This window comes from Poecilia reticulata, chromosome 13 (genome assembly GCF_904066995.2).
Source record: "Poecilia reticulata chromosome 13, P_reticulata-male-v2, whole genome shotgun sequence".
NCBI lineage: Eukaryota > Metazoa > Chordata > Actinopteri > Cyprinodontiformes > Poeciliidae > Poecilia > Poecilia reticulata.
The window spans coordinates 3,264,548-3,288,613 of NC_088842.1; the positions used below are offsets into that span (position 1 = coordinate 3,264,548).

At 37.9% G+C, this 24,066-nt stretch overlaps 1 protein-coding gene and 1 pseudogene across 2 annotated transcripts; both read left to right on the top strand.

Moving 5' to 3' along the window:
- The first annotated feature begins 1,447 nt into the window (after positions 1–1,447).
- Positions 1,448–5,428, top strand: LOC145554612 (uncharacterized; annotated as a pseudogene). The gene is made up of 7 exons (XR_014090610.1): positions 1,448–1,734; positions 2,483–2,738; positions 3,140–3,476; positions 3,553–3,747; positions 4,481–4,610; positions 4,694–4,813; positions 4,905–5,428. The product of XR_014090610.1 is annotated as an uncharacterized LOC145554612 (transcript).
- An 85-nt stretch (positions 5,429–5,513) lies between these two features.
- On the top strand, positions 5,514–11,966 carry LOC103474340 (aldehyde dehydrogenase family 3 member A2-like). Its single transcript, XM_008425212.3, has 10 exons — positions 5,514–5,636; positions 6,821–6,984; positions 7,151–7,382; positions 9,004–9,089; positions 9,297–9,505; positions 10,003–10,120; positions 10,213–10,354; positions 10,434–10,600; positions 10,685–10,784; positions 11,343–11,966. The coding sequence occupies exons 2-10, from the start codon at positions 6,829–6,831 to the stop codon at positions 11,654–11,656; spliced, it is 1,524 nt and encodes a 507-aa protein (XP_008423434.1). The 5' UTR covers positions 5,514–5,636; positions 6,821–6,828; the 3' UTR covers positions 11,657–11,966.
- The last annotated feature ends 12,100 nt before the right edge of the window (positions 11,967–24,066 follow it).

Here is a 24,066-nt window from a genome sequence, read left to right on the forward strand (position 1 = left end):
GCATTTTGCTGAGACTTCAAGAAAATGTGACAGTGGGAGGAATACTGCGATATGGTGAGGAGGAGCTGATCTCCGCCCTGCAGCGGGAGGAAAGCAGGTGGCTCAGACTGTTCAGGTAAGCTAACGATGATTTTTGTATTAAACTACGATACAACTTGTAATTGTGCCAAATATACATGAGCTAATGTTAGTCAGGGTGTTGCAAATAATTTCAAAATGTCAGAATTAATTCAAAACATATTCCAATGTGTTTTCTTGTTGGCAAACTGCCGCCGCAGACCATCGTGGTTCTTCGTGCAGCCTTTGGGTTGCAGGACGTCTCATCAGTGTCCGTCTTCCTGCCAGTCGGTGTTTATCTTCTGGATGTCCAGAGACCTTCACCTTTCTGGAGCAGGAATCACATGAGCTCAATATGCTGATGAAACATTTCTGATAAAAAAAAATGTCTGATGTTCTTAAGAGTTGAAGTGCATTAACAGTCTGTTGTTTGTAACTTCTCAATACGTTTAATTATGATTCACCTGATGTCCAAGTTATACTGAGAACAAATAAAGCTTTACTCCTTCTAATCTGAAGGAATAAAGCTTCAGATTAGAAGGAATCTGAAGCTTTATTCAGATTCCTTATTCAGAAGGAATCTGAATAAGGAATCTTATGTGACACTAAATGTGTCACATTTTAGTGTCAAATGTGACACTAAAATGTGACACATTTTAGTGATGTGACACATTTTAGTGTCACATTTGGACACTAAAATGTGACACATTTTAGTGATGTGACACATTTTAGTGTCAAATGTGACACTAAAATGTGACACATTTTAGTGATGTGACACATTTTAGTGTCACATTTGGACACTAAAATGTGAAAACCTTTTTACTAAGAGTTAAAAGTTTAAACTCAGTCTTAATGATCACTAATTAAGGTTCCATGGTTTGGACACATTTTCTCACTTTCTTACATTGAAGATTCTTGTGATGGCCAAATCCATGGCCACACTCTGAAGTCGGTAACTCTTTTATGCACAATTTATTTTTTCATTTAAACACAACACTTTAGTTTCAGTAAAACATTTATTAGTTGATTTGGATGCATTTGTTCTTTATGTTGGCGCGCACATTTAGTTAACATGTGTATTTATATCAACTTAAGTTTAATTTGTTTGCTTGTGACTGACCTTTTGTTTGTGTTTTGCCGGTACTTACCTGCCGTGGAGTGGCCAGACAAAAGATGGGGGCCAGGGCTCAGCAGGCTTAAATGCTGATAGGACTACACCACTAGTTCCTGCTGGCAGGGGAAATTTGTAGTTTCTTTGTTTAGATAAGTTTGTATTTAAGTAAATATTAGTATTTAAACTTTAATATTTTTGATTTTCATTCTGTGAGTCTTTAGTTTAGCCAAACTTAGCTGTACTGTTATTTGTTTTTATGTTTGTAATTGTATTCTGTTTAGTTACCCCAATTGTGTCTTAATTGGTCTGATCAGCCAGTATATAAACCATTGTGTGTCATTTCTTTGTTAGGTCAGTTATGTTTGTTTGTGCAGCCAGTTTGTTCACATTTTTGCCTGAGTTCAGTTTTGTTTCTTTGACCTCTTTTATGAGCTCAGTTCATCTTTTTGTCATTTTATAATCTTTGGGTTAAAATAAAAACCCCTATTTTTCTAATTAATATCCTGTGACTCCTCTTGGTTTTAATTCGGTCCATCACAATTCTGCAGGAAGACGGATAAACAGTGAGTGAATAGAATGATTATGTTTAAACTAGAAACTAACAAACATGATTTGTATTTTGGGTACGTGTTGATAGCAGCCCTGATGTCAAAATGTTTGGTTTGCTGAATAATGTATTCAGTTTTGGATGGCTTAATTGGTAATAAATAATGTTAAGTTCAATGAAATATTTATATAATTATTAGTTATTTTCACTCTAGCTAAAGCTCCTCACATTTTGGGAGGATTATATTAGGACCTTGATATAAACTGCAGTAAGTACAATAATGTATGGAGTGAATGCTTGACTTGTGGATCATATGGATCGGTTTCCTGAGAATCTGGGATCAGAGTGATGAGCAGGAGGAGAGATTCCATCAGGACAGAAAAAAGATGAAAAATTTTGTACAATGAAGACTTAATGCTCAATTTACATGTAATTACCCTCAGTCTTTATGATTCAATTAATAGAAACCCAAGTTTGTAGCATTTAATTAATAAACTTTGTTAGAAAACAATTTTATTTTCTCCTAAAACCTTTTTTGGTCGACAAACATTAACGGAAATGTCACAAAAACGTAATCAATTTAGTCAGAAGATCGTATTTCTCAAAATCATATTAGAATAAAAACCTGACCTGATTGAGAAAAATGGATTTCATTTTTGGATTCAGTGGCGCAAAATAGTTCTAATTCAGTTGAAAAAACATTGACAACCTCCAAAAATATGTTTTTGTAAGCCGGTGTAATCCTTCTGTAATGTTCCTCCCAGATGTCTCAGGAAGAGGTTGTAGAGCGGGCCAGGCTCTCCTTTCAGACAGGCCGAAGCAAACCTCTGGAGTTCAGACTGCAGCAGCTGAGGAGGCTGCAGAGCTTCATAAAGGAGAGGCAGGAAGACATTAAAGATGCTCTGCAGAAGGATCTTGGGAAGGTTGGCAACTATAACACACACTTATTTTGTTATTCTTTGGATCAGTCTGATTTATTCAGTTCTAATCGGGTGAAAGTAGTTTTAAATTCTTGGGGGTAGTAGCTACTATGACCAAAAAATAAATAAATAAAATAAATTATATATATATATATAAAAGATCTATCTATCTATCTATCTATCTATCTATCTATCTATCTATCTATCTATCTATCTATCTATCTATCTATCTATCTATCTATCTATCTATCTATCTATCTATCTATCTATCTATCTATCTATCTATCTATCTATCTATCTATCTATCTATCTATCTATCTATCTATCTATCTATCTATCTATCTATCTATCTAGATCCTAAACACGGCGTAAATGCGTTATGGATTTAAGAAATTGGGAATCTAAGGAGACCATAAACAGACAGGATGTTATATTTTCCCACACTGTTGCATACACTACACTATGTTTCCTAAATCTTTTACCACATGTTGTTTTGTTCAGGTCCCACAGTGTTGTAAAATGTAACGGGTGACTCCAGAATGATGCAGGAGGAGATCTTTGGACCACTACTGCCCATCATCAGTGCAGAGTGTGGATGAGGCCATCCACTTCATAAATGAGAGAGAGAAGCCGTTAGTTCCCTATGTGTTTTCCCACAATGCCAAGGTAAATGCTTGGCCTGCAGGCAGATATTTTCCTCTTCTTAATGCTAAAGGAATATATTTTAAATATCTGATCGAAAAAGTGCTAGCTGAGACGTCTAGCTGAGCCCTGGTGGCCAATGACTGTATCGTCCACTTCCTGGACAGCGCTCTGCCGTTTGGAGGAGTTGGAGCTTGTAGGCTGTCTGTCCTCCTGCTGATTACCATTCATCACAAGGTTTTCACTCTGACTTTCAATGTTCTGTTTCTCAGGTCACAGCGGTATGGGCCGGTACCGAGCCGCCACACTTTTGACCAGCTCAGCAACCTTCGCAGTTGCATGATTTCTCCGCTTCTTCCAGCACAAAGAAGCTGGGCTGGGCCCGTCGCTTCTTACTTTCACAGCTTAATGTGCAGAAGCTGCGCAACATGGCTATGTTAGCTATGCTGACTTGTCTTGCAGCCTTTGTGGTGCAGGTAAAGGAAAACTGCCATGCCTGTCGCAATTAGCAATGAATCAATTAATCATGAATTCAAATGATCTTGATAATTTTCATTCTGATGATTAATATTTTTGATATTAATCATCAGACTAATAAATACTCTGGTTAGATTTGATATTATTGTTTTGTCTGTTAATTACAATATTTCATCTTGTTTGATTATATTTAATGTCATATTTCAAGTAGATTAAAGATGGAGGGGAATTGGCCAGATATCAATTTACCTTTTTCAAACCTATACATCTGACAAATGATGGTTTTCACTTTAGGTGTTAGAGTTGGGGCTGTACTCCCTGTGCATGTGTGGGTTCTCTCTAGGTACTCCAGTTTTCTCCCACAGCTTAAAAACATAGCTGTCAGATTCTCCTTAGTTGTGTGTGTGCATGATTGTTTGTTCTGTTTCTCTGTTGCCCTGTGATGGACTGGTGACCTGTCCAGGGTAATCCCGCGTCTCGCCTGTTGACCCCTGGATATAGGCACCATCACCCCTCCCAATCCCACTAGGGTTAAGCGTGTATGACAATGGATGGATGTACGTTAGAGTTGGATAAACAATGACATTTCTCTGTCAGATGTGGATTATGTAAGCTGTTCACCACTAACTGGTGAACAACCATTAGATATCAGTAGTGATTTCTTGCATAAAATATCTGAATGTTATCTTTGCTTCAATAATTTATTGTTAATAATTAACAAAGTTTTTCTATTGTGTCATCCAAAGTACTAACCAGTGCTGGCACCACAGGAGAGTTATTTATTGGAGCCTAGTTCCCAAAGCATTAATTTGGCTCATGATTATCAATAGTAAAGCAGCTAGTTTTACACACAGTAAATTCTGTTAGCAACTTTATAAATATTATCAAATAATTTTCCATGTTAATCGGACGAGTACATGCTGTCCCCTCATACAGCAATGGCTTTGTCTCTGAGAGACAATGTGTTTTTGTCCGGAAAACCTGCCCACACATCTACCCTCCTTTTAATTACCCAACATGCCTCACTGTCCCTGGTTGAAGGCCTCCTTTGTTCTGGTCAGCTCCACTGTTGTTGACGTCCATGTTTGTTGTGCTCATCTGGAACAGCTCAGCCATGTTTCTGTTTTCTGTGTCTTGTTGCCTGCAGCGGTTCCTGCACTGAAGCTGAGCAGTCAATGCAGGTCATCTGCAGCTGGAATCCAGTCTGGTCCATCACAAGAATTTCATATTTGAAATGCTTGGACTACTTGGACTTATATTTGGAAGTCCAAGTTATATTTGGAAGGACATATGATTGAAGTTATCATTTTAGATATGTTTTGTGTAAACCAAGTATATAAAATCTTCTACATTTTTATGCTCACATTTGTGATTTAACTGTAGGAGTCAGTGTCCAGCAATATGTTACCATAGCAATCCATTAGAGTTCATAAAAATCTATCTTTAGTTCTGGCTGGACCTCACATTTCCTGTTAATAAAAAAAAAAATAAAATAAATTTCTTCACTGTTTTCTTTCTGTACTGTTTTTCCTCCATAAGGCCTTCCATCCAAACTGACATCTGTGTCCTTCCAAGGTTTCTGGTTTTTATGGCTGGCTGCCTTTACTGATTAGCTGCTATAAAGAGAACAGTAACCTCTGAACTGCTAATTAAAGACTGTAAAAGTAGTAGCCAGAAAGCAGCTCCCGTATCATGTAATTACTGAATAAAAGGTGGGAGGGAGGGGGGAGTGGTGCAGACTTGGTATCTGACCCCAGAGCTGCGCCAGTGGCAGACGACGCACACTGGTCAGCTGGAGAGCAGGAAGCCCCACAGCGGGACGGGAACATTCAACTCATATCCGACCAGATCAAGCTCCAGTCCGGCTGCAGTGAGTTCAGTAAGTAGACACGCTTCATGGACCAGCTTCTGTAGTCACTTTGGTCTCAGTCACATTAATATTTTAGAACTGAGAGATGCAATGCAACAGATAAAAATGGTCTAAGTTGGCCTACATTGGTGAGATGATGCAGACTCAATTTAATGTAAACTGTTTTATTGAGAAAATATATATAATGTTATAACGAAGCTTATCTGGAGTCTGAAAGTCTATTTTTCTACAGAAATGTGGGGTTCACTACACTAAAAGCCTGGATTGTACAGGCAGAATTATTGGTTTGATATAGAATCCTGAGTTCAGTTTTCAACCCAACAGATGGAAGTGACGCTAAGGGTAATAATAAACCTGGCTCTCTAAACAGGCAATTAGTGGTTAAGATACATTTTTACATGTAGCTTCATTTATTTACGCAACTAAGATAGTGTCAGACGATTAAGGACAAAAACATCATGACTACTAAGACATTTTTATTGACAAATCAATTTGAATTTACACTATTAAGTGTTCTATAAAGTGTATGAAATCAGTTCTTGCAGCCACTTTACTAATTACTTTAATTTTTAAGATGGTATAACCGATGGTGAAAAGGCAGTGGTAGAGGTCAAGATGTTATCAGAACAAAATGAACTGAACATGAACATGAGCTCCATTGAGCCAGTGGAAGGACTGGGATAATACCTCTGTCTTCTTTTTCATACATTACTTCCAGCAGCTTTCTCAGAAAGTACATTTTAGCACTTGTGTTACATTGTGTTTATGTAATTTTCCATGTTAATCGGACGAGTACATGCTGTCCCCTCATACAGCAATGGCTTTGTCTCTGAGAGACAATGTGTTTTTTGTCAATGTGTTTTGTTGCTTAAAATCTTCAAAAGATTTTAAGCAAATCTTTTGAAGCCATTTTATTTGGTTTGATACTCAACAAGCACTTTGATTAATACTTTCATAAAATGGCGCTAAACTAATATATTTGCATTTTCCTATCCTCTATTTTAAAATAAACTGAAATCCCTAAAAAATTGCCTTTAAAAACTGTAAATGTGAGAATAGAAAATATTTCAAATATCTACTGAAGGAATAAAGGACAGCATAGTGGCTAGCACTGCTTCCTTGCAGACGGGGGGTTGTTGGTTCTAACCTGTCCACTGCTGGAGACCCACGGTCTGGGCCTTGTCGTTGAGCAGGTGACTAGATGGAAAGGCAGCTGTTACAGCAGGCCAAGGAGGCCTTCATCAGTGGCAGGGCTCGACCTCTAGAGTTCAGACTCCAGCAGCTTCACGCCCTGCAGAGGATGATCATGGAGAAGGAGACTGAGATTTCCACTGCTCTCAAACAAGACATCAGCAGGGTAAGGGGACACACTACCACTGGAGCACCAAACATACATGTTCGTATGAACATGTATGTTTGGTGCTCCAGACATACATGTCTGGACATGTATGTCTGGAGCTATACACCACACAGAAAGTGGTGTATAGCTGGGTTTGGTTCCATGCCTGCTGGGTTTTCCACAGAGCCAGTATGACACGCCTCTCCTGGAACTGATCAGCATTGAGAATGAGATCAAGCTGGCCATAGAGAAGCTTGCACAGTGGGCTGCTCCTCGTCCTGTAGAAAAGAACCTCTTTACTATATCGGACGAGGTCTACATTCAGCCAGAGCCCCTGGGAGTGGTTCTCATCATTGGGGCTTGGAACTACCCCTGGGCTCTAACTCTGATTCCGCTGGTTGGAGCCATCGCTGCGGGTAGGAGCTCTTTTACTTTCTGCTTCTAATTTTGGCTTCTAAAAACTCATCATGCAACCCAAAGTTTACATCAACAAATTCAATGCAAAGTGTTGGATGCACATCAACACTGGACTCTAGAGCAGTGGAGACGGGTTCTTTCTCATTTTGATTTAGGTGTGGACTTTGAATGGACCATTCTAAGACCTTAGATCTACATTATACTGTTGTAGCTGTGGATGTATGTTTAGGGTTTCAGGTCTTCTGCAGGTGCTGACATGTTTTCTTCCAGCACAGCCCTACACCTGCTCCACCCCCATCAACTCTGGCTAGCTTCCTGTCGCTGCTAAAGAAAAGCAGACCCAAATTATGACATTGCTACCACTATGTTATAACTCTTATAAACAATATGTTTTTTTACACATTTATTAAAACTGCCACTTTGTCATTACAGAAAAGAGACAGAAAATCTGAAAAATCGGGGGACAGAAAATGGTGTATTTCTGTCCCACTAACATCTGATTGATTGTTTCATTTGGTCAGAAACAACCAATCAGAGTCAGGAGGAGGGTCTTACCGCTGACCTTCAGGCTTATGTTCAGGCTGCTCAATGTGCTAATGGTGGAGAAACAACTTACTATTACCGAAAAACTGTTCATCCATGCTTACTAGCCTGTGCGTCCACCTCTGGTTTTGATGTGGGTAACTAGCTGCAGCATAACAGAGAGCAAGGGGATGTACATAAGGGTGATTGACAGTTCTAAGACCCTGGCTCTTTTTGATTGTTTCTGACTGAGTGGTGTATTTCTGCAGATGACAATAGGACCACAAGGAGAATGTAGAGGCACTACATTTTTTTCAGATTAGCTGTCTCATGTTATACTTTCACAATGTGGAGACAGTTTTAACAAATATGTAAAAAACATATTTTTATAAAAGTTACATACTGCAGCTGTAAAGAGGTGATTTGCAGTATTGGTTTTCAGCCAACTACTGTTGAGCATTTGTAGTTGATGTTTTAGTTCCATCTGGCCTGAACTCCTTCTTCCACATGTTCTTGTCTCCATGTTCAGATGATGGATTGATCAGACCTCTGTGAGACATTTACATCTTATTTTATTTTAGAACCTCACCCTGCTTTAAACTTCTCCAGAACTTTTCCCACATCTCTTTTCATGATGATACTTGTTTTATAGTGTGTAATAATCTTTACATGCAGAACAGCTGCATTTATACTTATTTTATGTTACACACAGGTGTGCTCTATTTACTACAGAGCCTTCAGAAACTGATTGGTCAGCCTGGATTTTAATTAGTGGTGGAGTAAAGGAGGTTTGAATGCAAAAGTGTGCCACAACTTTTGACGTTTTTGATTTTTAAAAAATGTTTAAAAATTATGTACCATTTTCCTTCACCTTTACATGTTGGATTGTGTTGATGATAAAATCTTTTTTTTTAATTAATCCAATGAGGTTTTTGTCTGGAAATGTGAAAAAGTTCATGAAGTATGTATGTACTTGTATGAACCCTGCAATAACTGTACAAACTTCACTTGATACCCCTTGCCCCACTCCCCTGCCAGCATTCTCATCCTCCTACTGTCCCTGCTTTGCGTCACTCTGTGATTTCATTCCACTCACAGGCAACGCAGCTGTGGTGAAACCGTCCGAGTTGAGCAAGTGCTCGTCCCTCCTGCTACATGCACTGCTGCCTTGCTATCTGGACAAGGTCTGAACACCCACTGCTGGTGTTGATAATGCTGGTCGCAAAGGCTGTTAAATTTCCACATAGCACAGCTATCACTGAGATTAATTTGTCTCTGTTTAATGAGCTGAATAGCTGAGTCTTGATTCTTGAACATGATTTTTCTTTATTTCACTCAACAAGTACAGCATTGAGTACTCAATGAGAAGAAAATATCTTGTTTACTTCCAGGATCTGTACCCAGTAGTGACAGGTGGTGTGTCAGAGACGCAGCAGCTGCTGAGGCTCAGGTTTGATCACATCTTCTACACGGGCAGCAGCACAGCGGGCAAACTGGTGATGGAGGCTGCAGCGCGCCACCTCACCCCTGTGACCCTGGAGCTGGGCGGGAAGAGTCCCTGCTACATCGACAAAGACTGTGATGTCAGGACGGCCTGCCGGTAGCACTGTCATCACCAGCACACAGACAAGGCTGACTGCTGAACTGATGTAGAAAAACTACAAACTTTCCAGGAGATTTAGGCAAATAACACATGGTAGAGAGTCAGATGGTTTTTCCATCTTTAGGTTGCAACTTTAAAAGGGCAGTATCATGTAAAATCAACTTTTTTGAGCTTTACATAATGTTATAGTGTTAGTCCCTCATCAAAAACATACCTGGAATTTTGCTTTGATTCTTTCATGCATGTTTGAGAAATCCTTTCTCAAACATACAAACATGCAAACGTTTGTTTTGGGCAATAACAAAACTCAAAACAAATTCAAACAACCCAAGATCCCAACAGATGTATAGCTTAAGTGCATTTTGCATAATATTGCTCCTTCAAAATTTTTAGCTGGTATTGACTGGAACCTTCAGCTGGCATCATTACGTGTTCTTTCATGGCTTTCTAAAGCATTTCAGGGATTCTCCCAGTAATGACTGTTCTGTTTGCAGGCGTGTCACATGGGGGAAGTTTGTGAACTGTGGCCAGACTTGTATCGCTCCAGACTATATTCTGTGTGAGCCCTGCATCCAGGGCCAAGTGGTTGAATTCATCAGAGAGACTCTGCTGGTAGCACATCAACTTTGACCTGCTGTTAGTTTTACGTTAAACTGGGCAGTACAGAGCTTTATTGAAACCCTTTATATTTTTGCTTTTTACAGGAATTCTATGGTGCTGATCCGAAATGCTCGCCTGATTACGGCCGAATCATCACCCAGCAGCACTTCAACAGAATCATGGGTCTGATGGAGGGATACACTCCTGTTGTGGGGGGGCAGAGTGATTCCTCACAGTGCTACATTGGTAAGAGGAGGCATTTTAAATCACTGTTCACATTTTTGTTTTCATTCCAGTTTCATGAACTGTGTTCTTCCTTTGACAGCCCCAACGGTGCTGAAGGATGTGCCCCCCCACTCCAGGCTGATGCAGGAGGAGATCTTTGGCCCTCTCCTGCCAATAGTCACAGTGAGCGACATAGAGGATGCCATTAACTTTATCAATGAGAGGGAGAAACCCTTGGCTCTCTATATCTTCTGTTCTGACCAGAAGGTGGGGCTCACGAAACAGAAAACAACTTTTAGACTTTTGAACCTTTCTCTATGTGACTCTTGTGCTTCCTCCCATCTGACCAAGGCAATAAAACGGATGATTGAGGAGACCACCAGTGGAGGAGTGACAGTTAATGATGTCATGATGCACTACACAGTCAGCTCGCTCCCATTTGGAGGCGTTGGTGAGAATCATGACAAGCAGTTTTTTTGAGTCTAATGAAAGAATGTCTTCAGAAAGCTCTTTGTAGATATTTGGTCCTGTAGTGTAATAGTACATTCTTTACATAATGAGACAAAGTAGTTTAGCTTGGAGAGCTCCACCTATGGTTTTCCAAATTATATTAGGGAAAATAGAAATAAAGGAGGAACAGGACAGTACAGGGGTTTTTATCTCTCCTTTTCAGTCCATCCATCCATCCATCCATCCATCCATCCATCCATCCATCCATCCATCCATCCATCCATCCATCCATCCATCCATCCATCCATCCATCCATCCGGTTTTGGATTTAACCGACCCACATGCAGACCTGACACACAGGGAAAGCAGTTTGAGGTGGTTTATTAACTAAAAGGAAATAGAAGGTGTTTGGGGAACTCTGGAGGATGCAGGAAACTCAGGTTCCCGCAGAGAAGCATAAGGTTTGATTTGATCCGGGAAGTGGAATTGAAAGATTTGAAAGATGAGTCTGATTTTGTTGTTGAGTCCTGACTCTACTTGTGTACTGGACCCTCTCCAGGTCAGAGTGGCATGGGTCGTTATCATGGCAAACACACCTTCGACCAGCTGAGTCACCAGAGAGCGTGCCTGATTCGCTCACTGAAGATGGAGAGGGTAAATCTGGCACGCTATCCTCCCCAGGACCGCCGGCGAGCGCGGCGGGTCCGCATGGCCCTCAGGTCCCCTCTGATCGACACGTCCAAGAGGACGCTCATCTGGGCTGCTGTGGCCACCATCCTGGGCATCGGCCTGTTCATCACTCTGTTGGTCATCCTGCTCATAGCTGCCGGCCTTAACTGCACCTGCTGGTACTGGAGAGGCTTCTATAACTAGCAGAGCCGAACCGCTTTCCTTCACAAACTCTTTCCAAATAATTAAGAAATGCGTCAGTGATTTTACACTGAGATCTGTTTGGACTTGAGATGTTTTAGTGTTTAATGTACATAATTGTTTAATCTAACTTGTTTTTTTCCCCTGCCTCTCAATTTTGTGTCAGAGGATTTTGCTCAGCAACTAAATAACCCTAGCTCAGTCATTACTGTTGTGAATGGTTCTTTTCTTAAGGAAATACATTAAAAACAAGCAAATCATACACTATGATTTGTGTATCTGTTTTTGTTTTCAAATAAAAGATTTGATCTGACCATATGTCATCCTTACTTGACAATGTTTAATGTAATTTGACATGAAACTAATATTTTGTATACAGCGCCTGGAAAAAGTAATCATATTGCTTGAACTTTTGCATGTTTTTGTCACTATCATCATGGACATTAGTGTATTTTATTAAAATTGTATGTGACAAACCAAAACAAATCTGGGCTTAATCGTGAGGTGAACATTTTAACAAATGAAATTCTGAAAAGTGTGGTGTGAATTTGTCCCCAGCCCCTTTTCATCCAACACTTCTAGATAAAATCCAGTGCAACTAAATACCTTCAGAAATCACCAAAGTAATAAATCAGTCAGTGAAGTTTAATATTTAGAACAATATTTAAACATATGAATACAACACAAACTGCTTTGCACAGGTTCAACCAACCAGCAGATATACCCCCCCCCTACTAGAAATCATTTAGTTCAGTCAATTACAGATCTGTAATACATTAGAATATTACTGAAATTCATTTCAGGAATTTTATCACTTCAACACATTATACGTTAATTACACAAATGGATGTTTGAAAGTCTTTGTTCATTGTAGTTATGTTTTGCTTACATTTAATGAAAACGTCATTTAAAATTTGAAAATCATAAAACCAATAAAAAAGAACATTTTAATATAGAAATGGAAACTTAAACATATTTTAATACCTGCTTAAGGTTGTTTTCAAAAGACATCAGACAAGCAAGACACATCCGGACATATGTTCTAATTTATTGAATAGTGTATACATCGCCTACTGACACGTGGCAATAAGCGATGTATACATGTCTAATATATGTCCAACACATGTCGTCTCAAAGTACTTTAGTTCTTTGAAGTACGTTGTGGTCTCAAAGTACACTAGTTGTACTAGTGTACTTTGGAAAGGGTGGAAAGGGTACAGTAAAATACTTATACATAAACTAGGTGCAATCCAGTTTTATCAGTTTTAACAGAATTTATGTTCCTCTCTGACCCATCAACAACTCTGACCCATCTAACATTGCAGTTAGATCAAACTGGATTCCCGTATCCAACAACAGACTCATACAGTTAATCCTTCTACAAATGGAAAACCTTCACTTTTTAACATTGTCAATCTTTGGAAAATCTAGAGGCAAAGTAGTTTGTGTCTGCAGTACAATGCTACATTTTTGGAATTATACACTTCCTTTTGTTTTCACTAGATGGCATCATTAAGCTGTGTAAGTGAAGACAGCGTTTAGGCAGTCATTGAGGATTTCTCCATCCTTTCCAACAAACCCTTCCTCATAGCAGAGGATTTTTCATGTTTTTTTTGTTTTTTTTTTAGCTTTTTCATGATTCTCAAAATGTGGTAGATGTACCGCTGGTGGTACTCAGCCTCCCTCTGAGTGCCACCCTCTGGTATGCAAGAGGTGGTAAAAATGTATCCATTGTTACCACTGGTAAAATGTCTTTAATGCTCACAAAGTGACTCTGGTCTTAACTGTAGTAGTTTTCTTTCTTATTCAGTGAATTCTTTAAGGATTTTTGAAGCACATGCCAGGTTAGAAACACATTTTGGAAACCAAAATGGTTTCTAACATAATCTGTAGAAAGTATATTTTAGGCTTGTATAAATTACTTGCTAAGTCTTTCTTTGAGTTCCCATTTGGGCTGTGAATATATAGAATTAAATTTGTTTCATAATTATTCAGTCATAAAAAAAGCATGTCAAATAAAAAAAAATAGATTGTTGCCAAAACTTTTGAATTAGCAGTACATGTTTTGTTTCAAACAAAAGAAAACTTATCTCAATCAAAAAAAAATGAAGCTGTGGTCAAAACCTTTTGAATTGTAATGATTCATTCTTTTAAACGAAAACATTTTGTTTAAATTTTTAAAAAAAATTAAGATCACTCCTTTTTGTTTGATGAAGTGAAAAAGTTATTTGCAGAACACAAACTTTTATTTGCGCATGTCAGAATTTTTGGTTGAGAGCCTTAGTTTTTGGTTGCGATTCTCAAAGTTTTGTTTGATGTTCCCTTTTTTTGGTTGAACTCAAAGAATTTTGCTTGCGATTCTCACATTACTTTACCCTAAAACTAAAACTAAACCTAAACCTAAACATAACCTAAGTTCATACCCTAGTCCTAAACCTAAACAACATTTCTTTTTATGGGGCCCATAAGGAGCAAAGAATCTTCTCAATGTGGTATTTGTTGAAAAATATTCCGGTAACACTTTATTTGAAGGGGTGTAAATAAGTCATGACACTGTCATAAACATGACATAACACCTATCATGAACATGAATAAGTCTTCATGAATATTTATGACTGTTGTCATAAAGTGTAAATCATGACAACTTTATTACAAAACTGACATTATTCAAAATGTCTTTGTTATGATAACTTGACATTAATTTAGACAAAAATGTCTTCGTTATGACAACTTGTCATTAACCTAGACAGAATTGTCTTCGATATGACAACTTGACATTAACCAAGAAATCATGATCTGACATAAGTTTGTTATAAAAGTATTACCGATTAAACTTTAAAAATTTGCTTTATGTGGTAATATTATATTGCTCTGCCATTTTGCTTAGTCTTAAATTTCTTAATTTAATTGATACTAAAGTTTTACAGCAAGATGTCTACAAAGCACTTATGAACTTAGCACTTCAAAACAAACTTCTTTAGACAGAGTGAAAGAATTACAAATAAATAATAGTCTTTACCACCTGTGTAAACTTTGCTGGTGAATGTTATGATAAGTTTTACAATGCAACATTAAACATGTTGCATTGTTTCATTTCTAATGTAGGCTCTTGTGTCAGATAATCTAAGTCAATGTTAGAGAATAATAAATTTTTTTAGATTTACGGAATCTCAGTTAGCCTTCATAGCGGGGCTGAACCCCGTATTACACCAAGCACTATAGCTAATATTAGCTGGTATCTCGCCGGTGGACGTATATCCATCCATCCATCCATTTTCTTTACACCCTTGTCCCTTAGTGGGGTCGGGAGGGTTGCTGGTGCCTATCTCCAGCTAACGTTCCGGGCGAGAGGCGGGGGTCACCCTGGACAGATCGCCAGTCTGCCGCAGGAGAACACAGAGACACACAGGACCAACAACCATGCACACACACAGTCACACCTAGGGACAAGTTAGACAGACCAATTAACCTAACAGTCATGTTTTTGGACTGTGGGAGGAAACCGGAGTACCCGGAGAAAACCCACGCACGCACAGGGAGAACATGCAAACTCCATGCAGAAAGACCGGGGCAGGGAATTGAACCCAGAACCTTCTACTCTACTCTACCAACTGCGCCACTGTGCAGCCCTGACGTAAATACAGTAAAGTAATATTCTAATCACAAAATCTACACAATAATATGTCCATCTTACTTGTGAAATGTTGTTTGTGGAGCCCTCACATCAAGAGTCCATCGATCCGAACAACAATATCCCTGAGTACTGAGGCATCTTCTGCTGTTTTGGTTAAGCAAAGTAGGAGGGACGACCGCTCCAAGATGGCCGCCGTATTTGCTGCTCCGGAGCAGCCAATGCGCGGTCTACTCTTATATTATGTCTATGGAAGTAGCCACAGTGCTATTGTAAACGGAGCAGAAGAAAAAAAACAACAAGAAAAAAACGAAGCGAAGGATACAAGCGCGGATGTTTTGAAATCTATCTAGAGATGAGATGGAGAAGTTTGACAGTGAAAAGAAAAACGGCAGCAGAGGTCAGTGGCCTGTATAAGAGATTCTTATTTTCAAATACAAGAATACAGTCATAATACTAAGAGAATCAAGTCGTATCTGCAGAGTAATTTAAATATTGGCAGAGTAAAGACGCAAATATTGCCGGAAGAAAGTCGTTATATTAAAAAACTTCGATAGAGTGATATGCAACATGACCTGCCGGCAAATCTGGTTCTTTCTGTTAAATAAAAAGTTGTGTAAGCAATCGTTTCAAAGTCCTGGGGCTGAAAATTTTCTTCTGATGTGCTAAAACATTTACCACCTAGTCATTTGTTAAACCAGTACCAACTATAACCTTACAAGATCCTCAGTATTCCGCAATTTAGTGCACTATGATGAAAAGCTATCATGAAAATAGTCTTTATTCTCGTCCAACTTTACTCGAATTTAAAACACAAATCAAAAACTCAGAACCCGGCACTTATACTCCATCATAAGCAAGTAACTGTAGCTCACAGAAAAAGGCCAGGAAATAGACAAAACCTGTCTTTTTATTGTTAATGCAACAATGTTATACACTTTTCATCTCTTCTCCTCTGACAAGCTGAACTATAAGCAATATTGCTGCAAATATTTCCACAATAAATGTTAAGAACTATATACCTTGTAGAAAACTAAACTGAAGAAGCTGACAAGTAATCAATGCTTACAGTTCTAAAATGTTTTACTATATTAAGTCTAAAAATGCAAACCCCAGTGAATCACTTGCACTTTTTCAAACTGCGTAGTCTTGATTAAATGTTAGTGATTCACTCATAAACTGATTTTGGAAATTATTTTGAGGCTTACAATAGTAAAACAGCGGTTTTGATAATAAGGTCATACAATGTTGGAGCCAGTGGTTTGTTCGATAAATTATTAAATATGAACAGATTCACAACAGTATTTAAATTCTGGAGAGGGAAGGGCACTGAGCAGGGAGGGCGCGAAAAAAATTATGATCCCAAAGGGGGGCATGATAGAAAATAATTGAGAAACACTGGCCTAAGGGCACATGGTGGGGGGGGGGGGGGGGGGGGGGGGGGAGGAGGGGACAAAGTTGGCTAATGAAGACATTCTACAAGTGTGGAGGATGATAATGAGGACCAGCCACCAGAGAAAGACGTCCCTGTTTGACCAAAGAGAAAGAAGCAGATAAAATATTCCCCAAGAAAATTAGGTAAGTCATTTTTGTGTTACTATTTTCTCCAGGTGAAGTGGGGTGGGACAGCCAGGTAAGTGCAGAAGGGGAAGCAGGAATCAACATTCACCAGCTGAGTTAATAAGTTATGTTTAAGACAACTAAAAACTGGTGTTAAATCTATTTATTAATAAACTTCTTGCAAGCATCAATAAGCCAGAGTATCTGGCTGGAAATAATTTAGAATGTTCATTAAGTGAAAAGATACACTCATGTGCCCAAAACTATACATTAAATGATGCAATCCTAATAACAGTGGCAGTCTGTCTGAACTTCTGCCAAACAAGTATTTGATCAGAATAATTTTGTTCAGCTTTACTTATTATGCTACTTGTGTTAAGAAATAATTGTATTGCACTTAATAACAACCAGTCATGTTGACTAGTGTTGAGGAAAAATTAATATTTTTAGTATTTAATACAGTTAATCTTACGACATGTGAAAAAGGTATATTGAGCATGGTTATTTTGAATAAAATTCTTAATTTGTAATAGGTTCATGTTAATGATTTAATCTAAAACTATTGATGGGTAAGTTTTCAACTTACAGGAAGGAAAGATAGAGATCAAAAGGGAACTCTGAGTGAGGCCTGTTGTGTTATCAGAGAAGACAGGAGGCCATAAAATTAGCATCTGGAAGAAGGCAGTACCACTTGGATGAGTGTGGGAGAGAGAACTTTGTTCACAGAAGGTCATAAAAGTCTTCCAAAGTAGCATCTGGGATGGTGTGAAAACTGTTAAAAAACTGAATACAACATAGAATATCTAAAACCACTATCATTTAATTTGTAAGACATTTTTCTTAGTTATTAACAGCATACTCTGATTGAAAATAGTTTTAGAATTAATAATTTTAGTTAGTGATTAATGTCTTCTGAAATTGTAGTATCTGTTAGTATATCAGAATCAAATAGAAAATGTTTGAAAGAAAATGTTTTGTTTTAGTATTTGAAAATTGCTCAGGCGTATTGGGAAAGGTTTTTGGAAAGTGATTGTGTTAATTCTTATACTCAGGATTGATTATTTCATTTGATAGGTTAGAAAAAGGAGTTTCACCTCATTCTGCCCCGCTCATTTTGTGTTATTTTTGGTTTACAGCAAGAGTCAATCTTTTGAAGTGCTGAATGACAGGAGAACAAAATTAGATTTGTGGAGATAACCTTTGCTTCAACTTCCTACAGGATTTTAAATTTCTCTTTGAGGTATCTGAAAACGGGAGAGATTTCAGGTTTCACACTTACCTGTGAAATACCTATCTGTTTTTCGCTGCCCAGAAAGCCATAGAAACAGCAGAAATTCAGGGGAAGCTCTGCTCACTTTGTTTAGAAAAAGGGGACAACTGGCCTTTGATCTTGGAAGCAAATTGTAGGGAGTTTCTAACTTTCAAGAGGGTCCAAGATACCTTCCAGTTGGTCAAGCAGAGGTACGCCTTATTTGAATATATTACAGAGAAAAAACAGGTCTGTCAGTCAAACCTCTCACTGCAGAAAAGTTTGTACACAGGAGTAGCAAATCAGATTGCTGTTTTATTTTTCTTTTGAATTAGCACTCTCCAAAGACGCGCCTTTGCTCTTTTCCCTCTATCCTATTTGTCTCAGGTAAATTAATGTATGTTTCTGTTGTTCTGCAGTTTTTGATGTAATTTCATACATTGTCTTCTATTGGATTAAATTGAAATTTTGTGACGTCGACACTCATTGTTTTCTGTGTGACTTCACTTCGGCTTCCCGGGAGAGCCTGGGATCCGTGAGAAGAAGATTGAGTCCGAGATTTTCTTAAAATATATTATAATCTAAATTCTTCTTTAACACTAAACATTTGTCTGCCAGTCTAACATTCTGACAGTGTGCAGAAAGGACCATTTTTGGACTGGTATATAAATAAATGCTGAATTATGATGACATTGTTTTTTGTTTTTGTTCTTTTTTTAAGTGACTACAATGAATTGAGTCATCACTGAGTATAAGAATGCCCAGATGAGATTCACCAAGTTTGAATTCATGAAAAGGTTTTTACCATGATTAACTATTGCAAAAACAGTTGTAATTTCTGAGCATTCCTGGACACCTTCAAAGAGCTGCTGCCAGAAAATTAAGACAAGAAGAAGATCTCCTGTCTTCAGAGCATTACAGGAAGCTGGACCGGCCCAAGGCATAAGCAAACTAAGCAGCAGCTTAGTTTTTTTTAGTAATCATTATAATATCAAAAACAAACAATTTCACTAAGAAGTGATTTGTTTTTTCAATAATATATATTTGATCATGTATTTAGAAATTATTATTTTAAGGATAAAAAGGAAAAAAAATGCTCTTGGGGACCCCTGGTGGCCGCGGTAGGTACCGCATGCTTCGCCGGTAACATGACCTGCAATGTGCAGTACACATCCAAAGCTCCGGTCAGAAAAAGCTAAACAATGTCTCAAAAAGGACTTATCCTTCAGGGAGAGACAAAAGAAAAAGGAAGAATAGAAAAAGTCAAGATAAAGGTTTGTTTTAATGTTCCTTGGTAAAGTAATTAATGTAAAAGATTAGTAAAGCTGCTAATAGAAAATTTGCTTGATAGTGACCTAGAACAGTCCAGTTCAACAGCCAAACATTTATGCTAGGGTCTTTGTGTGAAGCTTTAAACTTTAAACTGTTTAAACTTTAAATGAGTTGATTCTCCTGCTTGGCTCTGCATATTTCTGAGGTATTTTGGCTTCAAAATGCTGTGTTTGATAACGTTTGGTAACAATAAACATGTTTGACATTGTCTAGCAAAATGTTTTTACATCAGGCTACATCGATGAGCTGCTCTATGCTGTAGTTGGGGATATGTTGTTTGCTGCTGAGCATAATCATTTTGTGGTTAAACAAACATTATTTTTACATCAAGTTCTAAGTTATGTGAAACTTCTGTTAAAATCATTTGAAGGCTCAGAATCAGTCCAGTACCGGTACTGGTCCACATTCCAGGGGAGAAAGACTCACCTGGTATAAATTTCATTTTTAGCTATTGGAATAACGCTTAAAAGAAATTAATTGAATCAAAGAATGTCATGAATATGTGTGTAGGCCTGCACCGATTGCAGTTTTCTGGCCGATCCCTGGTTACCAATCTTTAAAAAGACTGACCTACCGATTTTGATTTTGGCTGATATGAATTTCTTTTTGTCTGAAATGTTGCTAAATATAGCAAGAAAGTCACTGAGTTGGCAACAATGGGGTGAATATTGTTAACTGTAAATGTGCAGACCTGACCTGGTGGAGTGGTCAGTCTGTCAGTCAAACCTCTCACTGCAGAGCAGACAGAACAGAGGATGATTTCTAAACCTTTGTTGATGAAGATAAGATTAGTGGATAAGATGGGCTTCATGTAAGTATCGGCCAATCACAATCCCCCAAAATTAAGGAAATCGGCGCCCAAAAATCAACTGATTGATAAATCAGTTGGCCAATAAATGTATCCTATATTATACATGTATAAACTTTAATGTAAACAGCACTGCCAGAGATGCAATAAGTTTATACCAGGTGTGTGAATAATCTAATGATCAGACTGCTGATTGCAGTTGGTTCACATTTTTAGCAGAACTAAAGGGACCCAAAACCACATTTCGCTTAGGGCCCCATGGAGGATTGGGCCGGCCCTGACAGGAAGGCTATAACGAAGGAGATGGCTGACACAATCAAAGCAAAAAATGTTACTGTTGAAAAACCTATTTTCTTAGGTTAAAGAATAAGTAATTCTGTTTTTAGCTTTTCAATCAGTATTTCAGAGTATCAACATACTGACCAGATGTTAAACCCTCTGTTTGAAGAACAAATTATCTTTTGTTTTATTCCAATGTACAAAGGGTTTGTTCTACGGCTATGATGGTAGTTATAAGTAGTCCAGTGTGTTTCACTTCACTTGAGGTAAGACTTAATATTAGTGACTCTGGTAGCATAGCATTTGACACTGTAATAACATTAAATGACATCTTTATAACTGTTGCTACTTGTTTCACTTTACTTGAGGTAAGAGTTAATATTAATGACATCTTCATAACTATTGCTACTTGTTTCACTTTACTTGAAGTAAGAGTTAATAATATTAATGACACTTAATGACATCTTCATAACTGTTGCTACTTGTTTCACTTTACTTGATGTAAGAGTTAATATAATGACACTGTAATAACACTTAATGACATCTTCATAACTGTTGCTACTTTTTCACCTTACTTGAGGTAAAAGTTAATATTAATGACTCTGTAAAACACTTAGTCATCTTCATAACTGTTGCTGCTTGTTTCACTTTACTTGAGGTAAAAGTTAATATTAATAGCACTGTAATGACACTTAATGACATCTTCATAACTGTTACTTGTTTCACTTGAGGTAAGAGATAATATTAATGACATATTCATAACTGGTGCTACTTGTTCCACTTGATGCAAAAGAAATTGTTATTGACTCTGTTATTAAATCATTTGACAGTGTAATAAAGCTTAATGAAATCTTTATTGTTGGTCCTACTTGTTTCGCTTTATTTCAGTGGGAATATTAATTGCTGTTTTGTTAAAGCTTTTGATAGTGTAATAACAATTAAATCATTATGATTACTATTATGACATATTTATGACATATGATTCTTGGTTAATGTCAAGTTGTCATAACGAAGACATTTTGAATAAAGTCAACTTTGTATTAAAAGTGTCATGATTTACCGAATGACACTTTATGACAACAATCAAATATTCATGAAGATTTACTCATGTTCATGACAGGTGTTATGTCATGTTTATGACGGTGCCATGTCAGTCTTATTCGCCCCCCTTCAAATAAAGTTTTACCAATATTCCTTACACAAAAAAGGCCACACACAGACACACACTCAAACACCTGCACACACACACACGCATACACACTTTACTTGTATTTCTTTGTATTGATATTCATTTATTGCAGTAACCGCATTTATGCTTAACCCAAATATTTACCCCAACGTTAACCATTACTATTCTGTTCCTAATCCTAACCTTAGTCAAAATCTAGTTCACTCCATATCTCTAAACCTAACTTGTGGAGCTCAGCACAACAGAAAAAGTGAGAACCAGGAAAATGTCCTCACTTCCCAAGAAGGCCTCCCTTTGTTGGTTCTCTAAATGCAGCATGTAGATTTACACAGAAAGTCAGGCTTGCTGCACTTCATGCAGCTCTAATCGCTGTGATCAGGACACTCCTTGAGATGGTTTGGGAAAGAAGTTCTTTGACTTTAGCTGTAAAGATGAGGACATGCCTGACCCATTAGGCTTATCTGTGTCTGAGTGCTAATGTTTTGTGTATGATACAGGTCCTTGTGCTGTTTCCATCCTTCCATCTGTTTTCCATGTGAACCTCATAACGTGGTGAAGATGCAACCAAAAATTCATCAAAATGCCTCAGAAAAAGAACAGCTCTGCATCTGGGCCTTCAGGTGATTCACAGGCACATGTGGCCTGCAAACAATGGGTGCTTTTCATGCCTCTCCATCACCATGGCAACCCTCTCCATCGACTCCACCCTGACCTTGAGGCATGGTGTGAGGTCAGGCATCCTATGCAAGCTCATCATTTACAGAGATAAATAAAGAACAGCAGAGAGCAGCGTTCCCTGGTCTCTGGACTGCAGGGTCCCAGCCAAGGCAGGAGGAGGAGGAAATCTACCCAAGAAGCTACTATCAGGTCAGGAAATTACATTTCTTTGAAGGAAGCTTAAATTCAGTAATGAATCACTTTTTTAATGCTCCATGCATTTCCTGTAATAACAATTCTAACCATAGAAGTGAATAATTGAAAACTTGTGATTTGTACATTATGGGACAGATGGTGGTGGCAGCATAGTTTTCTGTATCTGGGACAAGGAGACTAGTCAGAGCTGAGAAGAACCCTAAGCATACTTCCAGAGCTACAAATAATTTAAATAAGAGCCTCTTGATGTGATTCAACAGTTCAACGGTTAAAGTCCAGACCTAAATTCTACTGGGAATCTGTGACATAATGTATGCATTTCAAATGTTTTTCATGTGAAGCCAATCTTATCCACTGATCTTATTTACCTTAGCAAAGGTTTAAAAATCAGCCGCTGTCCTCTTCTGCTCTGCAATGAGAGATTTGACTGATAGATCGGCCTACCAGGCCATCTCTGCATGTTTGCTGTTAACAGTACTCAACCCACTGTTCCAACTCAGTGACTTCCTTGCTACATTTAGCGACATTTCAGATGAAAAAAAAAAAATTGGTGCTGGCCAAAATATAAATTGGCAGGTCAGGCTTTTAAATGATCAGCAATCGGCCAGAAAACTGCAATCAGTGCAACCCTAATTAAAATGGAATACATGCACACATATTCATGACATTCTTTGATTAAATTAAATTCTCTTAGGTGTAATTACAATAGTTAAATGTTTTATTTATAACAGGTGAGTCTTTCTCACCTGAGAATGTGGACCGGTACCGGGTTGATTCTGAACCTTCAAATGATTTTAATTGGAGAAGTTTCATATAACTTATAAGTTGATGTAAAAATGTTTGTTTTAGATACATAAATTATCAAGCTCAGCAGCAAACAACATATCGCCAACCACAGCTTAGAGTAGCTCATTGATATATTAATGCAGTAACCATGTAGCCTGATGTAAAAACATTTTGCTAGACAATATCAAACATTGAGAAGTTTTAATTATTAATGTCAAATGTTATCAAACACGTTTTGAAGCCAAAAAACCTCAGTAATATACAGGGCCAGACATGAGAATCAACACATATGAAGTTAAAGCTCAGTTTCACACAAATACAAACCTTTTAGCATAAATGTTTGGCTGTTGAACTGGACCGTTCAAGGTCGCTATCAAACTAATTTTCTATTAGGAGCTCTATTAGGTAATTACATTACCAAGACACATGAAAACATACATTTATCTTGACTTTTTCTCTATTCTTCTTATTTCTTTTTGCTCTCCCTGAAGGATAAGCCCTTTCTTGCCACATTGTTTTGCTAACACAGCAACTCATATTACCGTGCAGTGCGGTACCTACCGCTGGCACCAGGGGACACCCAAGAACAATTTATTTTTTTTATTTTTCTTATTGTCCATATAGGAAAGGTCTACATACATTATCATACATACATACTGACCAGCTCTTCGTCAAACGAGTCCATGAAGCCTCTTCCTCCTGAGTA